The sequence below is a fragment of the Solanum dulcamara genome, chromosome 8 (genome assembly GCF_947179165.1).
Source record: "Solanum dulcamara chromosome 8, daSolDulc1.2, whole genome shotgun sequence".
Lineage (NCBI taxonomy): Eukaryota > Viridiplantae > Streptophyta > Magnoliopsida > Solanales > Solanaceae > Solanum > Solanum dulcamara.
In genome coordinates, this window is record NC_077244.1 from 6,760,748 (window position 1) to 6,768,878 (window position 8,131).

At 31.3% G+C, this 8,131-nt stretch overlaps 1 protein-coding gene across 1 annotated transcript; it reads left to right on the plus strand.

The window, feature by feature from the left end:
- Positions 1-1,073: 1,073 nt before the first annotated feature.
- On the plus strand, positions 1,074-5,381 carry LOC129901484 (uncharacterized). The gene is made up of 3 exons (XM_055976679.1): positions 1,074-1,434; positions 3,987-4,200; positions 4,401-5,381. Exons 1-3 carry the CDS (start codon positions 1,192-1,194, stop codon positions 4,880-4,882), a joined length of 939 nt encoding a protein of 312 aa, XP_055832654.1. The 5' UTR covers positions 1,074-1,191; the 3' UTR covers positions 4,883-5,381.
- Positions 5,382-8,131: the final 2,750 nt, after the last annotated feature.

Sequence of the window (8,131 nt, forward strand, 5' to 3'; positions counted from 1 at the left end):
ATTTTTAAGTACTATTTTTTAAAAACTCTTTTTAATATAATCACTATTATTTACTTTTAAAACAACCAATTTTAAAGAGAAAAATGTAAAAGTTAACAATTCTAACGAATGATCAACTTAATATTCGATAATTATTATAAACAAATGATTATTGGTGGTGGTATGCTCAATTATTGATGTGTTATTATTAAGTATTTTTTTAATCTGCTTATGATTGTAAACAATAATGCAATTATATTAGAATATTTTATATATCATGGAAAAGAATGATTGAGAAGCTGTAGAAAAATGAATGCATCTAATTTTCGGTTATATGCATATGTCAATTTGAAAACTATATAAATTAGAGTACTCTATAAATAATTGTGTTTTTATAGTAAAAACACTAAGGGCAATATCATTTGATTTGAATATAAGTTAGGTAGAAATTAAATATTTTGAAATTATCTTTTATTCAGTTTGATTTGTTATATTACAAATAATATATATTACATAATTTAAAAAAATTATTACTTATAAAAATATTTTCCATCTTATTTAATATAAAAATGATTTGAGGGACTCAGAAGTATTTTGTCATTTTTATTATTTTATCTCGTGATAACTAATTCTGATACTATTATTTCACTCTCTTATTCCGTAAAATAATATTCTTTTTCCTATTTGTCTTTTTTTTTTCTCTAAATAGAGCTACGGGAGAAAAAAATCAGTTTTCTACTCTACCGTAAAAGGATACTATTATTTTATTCTCTGATAAAAATATTTTATTTTAATATTAATTTCTAATCTCAATATAATTTATCTTCACATTAATAATCAAATAAATAATGAAACAATATTAAATATTCGTCTCAAATTAATCTATCATTGGTCATCCTACCAAACAATCCCTAAAAGTACATCCAAAGACATTAAGAAAATATTTTTGACTATTCAACATACGAAAAAAAATTAGTTCAATTAATAATAATAATATTTTCGGAGCCACGAGAATATTTGAAACTTGTTGGTTACTCAATTGATATAGGAGTAGTAATAAATATTTTCTATGTTCAAACGGTTTACTATTAATATTCGCTGTACCGAATTAAAAAAGTTTTATTTATGTTTCTTCTCTCTAAGAACAATCGTATTCTCGCTCGCCTTTATTGACGCCTTCTCTCTTTTTCAAAAAAATCCAATTCGCCGGAGATGAAGAGTCACGAACGTCGTTCTCCGGTGGTCGTCGATGGAGGCGGTGGCGGAGGAGGAAATTGGTTGAACAGAGGTGACGGTGTTGGCAGCGACGGCTGTTATAGTCATGAGAGCGAACCTGACTTGGCTGCTATGGTGAGTGACTTTCTGGAAAGTAATAGTTCCGGTGCTGAGTCTAGGTATAGCAGTGATAATGATTCCGGTTACTCCGATCTCGCTCTTCTTGCTGATAGGATTTCGGTAAGTATTTTCGGTTTTTGTTTTTGTGTAGAATTTGGAGGTTTTGGCTGTGAAATTGTTAAGTTTGAATATTTCATCTGGAGTAATTATTGTTGAATTGGAGTAATCCTCATTTCTGTGAATAGATATGTTTATGCTTGTTAGTCTAGGTGCATATGAGAGAAGCTTGAATAGAACAGACAACGGTTTTGTGCAGAGCGATAGATGATGGAACTGGAATTATCCTTGTCTTTGTGTATACAAATATTCATCCTCATCGGATTTTAGTTTTTCAGGTTGTATAGAGGTGTTTGGTGTGGAATTTGTTCTAGTGTTTGGTGCTCTAGGTGTATATGTAGAGAGCTTGAATAACATAGATAACGGTTCTATCCAGGAACAATTAAAGCTTGAAATGGAGTAATCCTTGTTTATTTTTGTTCATGTTTGTGCTCATTGGATTTTTAGTTTTGTATGCTTTGTATGCCATGGAACTGTTGAAGTATTTTTGTGTAGGTGTATGCAAATAGTATAATAGTGGAGGTGTACACAAGTTGACCCAGACACTTCCGATATCTGCAAATAAAGAAACAATAGTATAGTACAAATGACGATTTCTTTAGAGGATTAAAATTTGAGATGGAATAATTAGAGTTTGTTCATTCACCTGTGCTAATACGAGTCACTGTTGACTCCGTGAAACATTTTGAAAATGATATTGATTTCTTTGATAGATAGGAAATAGGAGGTATAAGTGCTTTGAGAGAAATTCTCAATCGATGCATAATTATAAATTTTGAATAACAGCTTTCAAAGCTTGTGGTGAGTTGTTGGAGTAAAAGTTGGAGATAATGAGGAGAAAGCTAATGAAATGAGAATAGGAATCCATGCATAGAGTAGAGAAAAGCCAAACCATCTCAGGAGCTTAGTAGGTTAAAAAACTTGCACTAACTATAAGTACGTAAACAGACAGGGTAATTATGCAGTTACGCGAGAGATGTGAAAGAAAAATATTTCAATTGTCCTTCATAGCAGAGGTTAATTTTGATAATAGCGTGTTACAAAAGGGTTGTCAATGTAGAAGCATGATTGTGGTGTTCTTACTCAATTTACCTCCATTTACTTCAACTCAGTTTTGGACTTTTGGTAATTGTTCTAATTAGACAATGTTCTTTGTTTGATAAGAGTTTGAAATTGCACTCTGTTGGTAGATACACAATGTAATTATTCTATGTTAGTACAAGCTTCTGGAAATGCAAAATTGGGCAACCCACTGCCATAAGCAAACTTACTATCCTGCACCAAATTCAGGGGTGAGCAATAAAACTCCCCTTTCTTTTGGGCACATAGACTTACCCTACCGACGCCTTTCTGGGTATACCAGGCATGACTGTCAGTAGCAGGTTCCAGGGAGATTATTTTCCTTTTCGAGTAACTAGGGGATCACAATAACTGGGAATGAATAATCTAGCTGTTGGAATAGATATCTATAGCAACTGATTAATGCAGTAGGACCTTGAGCTATCTTTTCCCTCCTCTTTGCTTACAGGTGAAGCAGACTTCTTTCTTTTATTACCATGTGATGTGTTTTAAGTAGCTTTCTCAATGCTCAAACTTGTCTAGGTACACACTAAGCTTGAACAGCACAGATAAAGATTTAATCTGGAGCAATTAATGTTTGAGTTGGAGCAATCCTCATTTCAGTGAATAGACATGTTTATGCTCGTAGGTCTAGATGCATATGAACAAGTTTGAATAGAACAGATAATAAATTTCGGCAGAGCAGTTAATGTTTGAAATGGAGTTATCCTTGTCTCTATGTATACACAAGTATATCCTTATTGGATTTTAGTTTCGCATGTCGTATAGCTGTGAAACTTATTCTAGTGTTTCAGTGCAAGTGTATACATAGCGAGCTTGAATAGCACAGATAAGGATTTAATCCAAGAACATTTAAAGCTTGAAATGGAGTAATCCTAGTTTTTACATATGCATGTTTGTGCTCATTAAATTTCAGTTTTGCATGGGATTAGCAATGAAATTGTTCAAGTATTTCTGTATAGGTGTAAAAAGTGAGCTTGTGTAATAGTGAAGGCGTATGTAAACTAACCTGGAAAATACCCATATCAACAAATTTGAAAAAAATAATAGTATAGCACTTGTGATGTGTTTCTCTAGAGGATTGAAATTTGAAATGGAATAATTAGAGTATTTTCAATTACCTGTGCATAATTCTTGTCAGTCTGATGTATCAATGAAACTTGTCTGAAGATGAGAATGATGCCTTCGATAAATAGCAAATAGGAGTCATAAGTGATTTGAGCCTTCACAGGCTAGGAAGTGATTTGCCTGAATATCATCTTTGAATTACTGTTGCTTCTCGTGAAAGAGAAGATAAGTCGGTGAAACAATTTCTAATTGACCGAGAGTTTGGAGCATGAGACAGCTGAAATTCTAGCTTTCACATGTTGGTCTGTTGCTCCTGGATAAATCTTAAATAGTGCAATTTCACTTTTCAATAAGAGGGAAAAAAATCTTAATACTGGAACTTGATGGCAAATTGTATCATTTTGCAGCTGTACAAGAAGTCAGTGGATCAGTATGAAAGTGACTTAACAATGGTGGTTCATTCCCTTATTCTTTCAATGACTGAATCTTCCTGTATTGGCAAGCCCAAAACTTGCAATGCAAGCTGCATCAGATCTTATCTTGTGAAGCTCCTCCAGTCTTGCGGTTATAATGCAGATATGTGTGCAACCAAGTGGCAGGGTTGTGGAAAAATTCCCGGAGGTATGCTTTCTTCTGAATTCAATTCTTGCCTGTTTGCTATCTTAAGAAGTCTAACTATGAACATTATTTAGCTCAAGTAGGAAAGCCTTTGACTGTACAATGTTATAGTATTTAAATTTGCACTCTCAAGCATCCACCATGTAAATTTGAGAGCTAGAGTTCTGGTTGACATTGTGGTACATTTTATATCTGTTATGTAGGTGAACATGAGTACATTGAGGTGATCTCCCATGGAAAAGATGGATGCTCCGAAAGGTATATCATTGATCTTGACTTCCGGAGCCACTTTGAAATTGCAAGAGCTGTCAAATCCTACAATGTGGTCTCGAGTTGTCTTCCACCAGTTTATGTTGGCACAGTAAAAAAACTTAAGCTATATCTTCAGGCTATGGTAGAAGCAGCTAAATGTTCGCTCAAACAGAATTCGATGCCTCTTCCTCCATGGCGATCCCTTGCCTATCTAGAAGCCAAGTGGGAACTATCCAATCAAAGAGTAGTTCAGGTCCAGAGTAGCATCAGCTCCTCTAATTCCTCTCATCGGCATTGTACTGACATGTTATGGAGGATAAAATCCTGTATTGGATCTGAAATCAAAGCCAAAGGATTCTTAGTACTTAAGAACTGTAGAAAGAGGCAAGGGCTAAAGATTGAATCGAGTCATTCTTCCCCAGTGACTCCATGATCTTGCATCGAACAGAAAACACAATTTTGTGCGACATCAACTTTTTGAAGGTTTTTGTTTATCTCTTCATTTCCACTTCCATTTTCGACATTCAACAAATTACAGAAAGCTTCAAGATGAGGTAAAAATTACTGTGGATTTAGTTTTTTTTTTCCTGTATCATAACAATACTGACTCGGGAGGATCTTGTTCATGAGACACCGCGATCAAGCTTTTGCGGTCTACAAATAGAGTTGCATCTGGTTTTTGTTTTAGCATCTTGCTACCATGATATAGAATATATCAAATTTTGCCACTGAACTGGGTTTTCCAATTTTATACCTTGGTCTAAAGATCAGATTATATTTGATTTATATTTTATTTTTTTGATTCAATTTTGACACTTGGCTAATTGAATATTTCACGGGAGTTGTGGGGAAAAAAGAAGATTTAGTAGGTACTCACATTTGTAAGTGATGTTTTTTATTATTTTTGGTCTATTTATTAGAGTCTTGTGCAACCTTTTGAGTTGTTACTTTCCTGCTATTCATTATTTATGTTTGGCATCTAGTGTTGCTTAATTTGTTGTGATTTCTGGAATTTGATTAGTCTTTTTTTATCATTTCTCGTTAAACTTTCTTCTTCTTTTCATAATGTTCTAATAGCGTTTGTTGGAGCAAAAAAAAAAAAGAATTAAAACTTTCCCTAATCTATTGGGCCTATTAGTTGTTTAGGAGTATATATGTACCATTTTAATTGCTCAAGAGTATGCTTCAAATTAATATATTTATTGCTTGATATATGTACTTTATCCACTTTGGCATAAGATATAATTATTGAAAAATTTCAAGAAGTATATGCCAAAAAGATAATATTATTAGGTTGTTTAATGGTTTTTAGCTTATGACTTATAAGTCAAAAGTCATAGAAATTTTAACTTATGACGTTTGGTTTATTTTTGGTATTTTGACTTAAAAATCAAGTGTTTATAAACATTTTTTTAATTTTACTCAAATACTATAAAACTGTTTAAAAACTATTTTAACTCGAAAACACTTAAAACAAGCCAATCCAAATAGAATCTAACACTCACGTTTCTTTAAAACATATTCAACAAGAAATTTTTTGGTTAATTATTCAATAAGATTATAGTAAGATTTGGAATAAAATTATAGATCAATGTCATAAACAATATAAAGAAGTTATGAAGAGAGGTAAGTAGGGGCAAAAAGACTAAGAGTCCGTTTGGATGGGCTTAAAAAACGTAACTTTTATGTATGAAGTGCTTTTAGAACTTTGAAGTGCTGAAAGTTATTTTTATAAATAAGCAGTTGAGTGTTTGGATAAAAGTGCTTAAATGAGGAAAATGATGTGAATTTTAGGATTAAAAGAATAAAAAGGATAGTTTGGGAATTTAGTTAAAATATAAAAGATATAAAAGTAATTTCTATGGTCAAAGAAAATGACTTTAAGCACTTAGAAAAAAAAAATTAGAAATCCTAACTCTTCATTTTTGACTGACTTTAAGAACTTTATGGCTTAAAGTTAGCATTAGGCAAACACGTCTAAAAGTTAAAAAAGGGGCTATAAGTTGGTTTTGATCAACTTAAAGCCCATCCAAACGGGTTCTAATAACACAATAACCATAGGGTCGTTACAATGCTATCCTATTATTTTTGAGTTAATGTCATTATATTCATAGTCACGAAAGTCACGAAAGTCTTTAGTGAAATTTATTTAGTTTGCTGATTATAAAGATTTATATTATATTATTGCCTTTAAATATAGAACAGTAACAATTATTTTATTGCCGCCCAAATAATTGTCACAAAATTCTTTATTTGTCTTAATGTTTACCACCAAAACTAATGAAATCCAGAAAACTAATTCAGAAAATTCAAATGCTTTGAGAGATCAGATACATGGAAAATTGACAGAATTAGAATACTTGGATATCATTATTGTAATTCCCTTACGGGTCGTTTGGTGTGGTGGATAAGGTAAAATAATTTTGGAATAAATTTTTAGTAATCTTCAATTGTTTGTTTAGTTACAAAGTGTGGATAACTTATCTCAGGATTAATAATTATGACTGAGATATGTTATCCTTCCCTTTGAGTGATATCGTAATTTTGAGATAACTTATCCCGAAATAAAGTAGGTAAATGACAAAAATATTCCTTTAAACCTTTTTTATACATTACTTTTCACATTCATAAAGGGTATTTTTGTAAACAAATAATTTATTCTTAAAATTTATATAATGCATATTATTTTGAATGTAACATACCAAACACTTAATAAAAAATAATTCCATCACAATTTATCCTCTCATAACTAATCCATCATAACTTATTCCGTCATAATTAATTCCATCATAATTTGTATTCAAACCAAACGACCCCTGACGTCTATACAACAACATAGGTTTTGTTGCACTGTTTTAAAAAGCACATCAATTTATATACTGTATAGTCAATATATAATAGTAACTGTCGCTATTGTATAAAAAATCTATACCAAATATTCTATAATTTCTATATAATAGTATACATGCTAATTATATATCAAATATACAGTGATTATACATTGTATACTTGAATTGTACGGGTTTAAAACATTGCCTTTTGTTTTATATTGATCTTTATTTTGAATGTAATGGTATTTTTTACTGCCACTAATGTTTTCTTATGCATAAGCATATTATTTTTAAAATCTCAAATACAATAAAAGAGATATTTAGTTGGCAATAGATTTTTCTTTTTTAATATTGCCGCAAAAATATTTAGCAGCTATTGAGTTAGTCTCATTGCATCCAGAGTCGCTAAAGTCTTTATAACATATATATAGAGCGTTGGTTATAAATATTTATATTATATTATTACCACTAAATATATTATAGCGATAGTATTGCCGCTAAATAATTTGGAGCAAAATCTTCTATTTGTTGTAGTGTTTGTTACACATATATAGAAATATTGTCAAAGTAGAGTCACAATGAGCTAACTTGAGGACACAATCATTGATTAATTGAAAGGGATAATACACAAGTATTCCTCAACTATAATTGAAATGGTTAGGACATATTTTAACTATACATGAGTTCTATTACCCTCTTGAATTATTTTAAAGTGTAATAAACACACCCTTGAGGTGGCACAGAGAGTGTGTTCACTCTCTTTGAGGTAAGTGGGAGATAAAAAAGAAGTATAAAATCTGACTAATTTAGATATATGTCCATTTTTAATTGGACATTTTCATTATTAATTA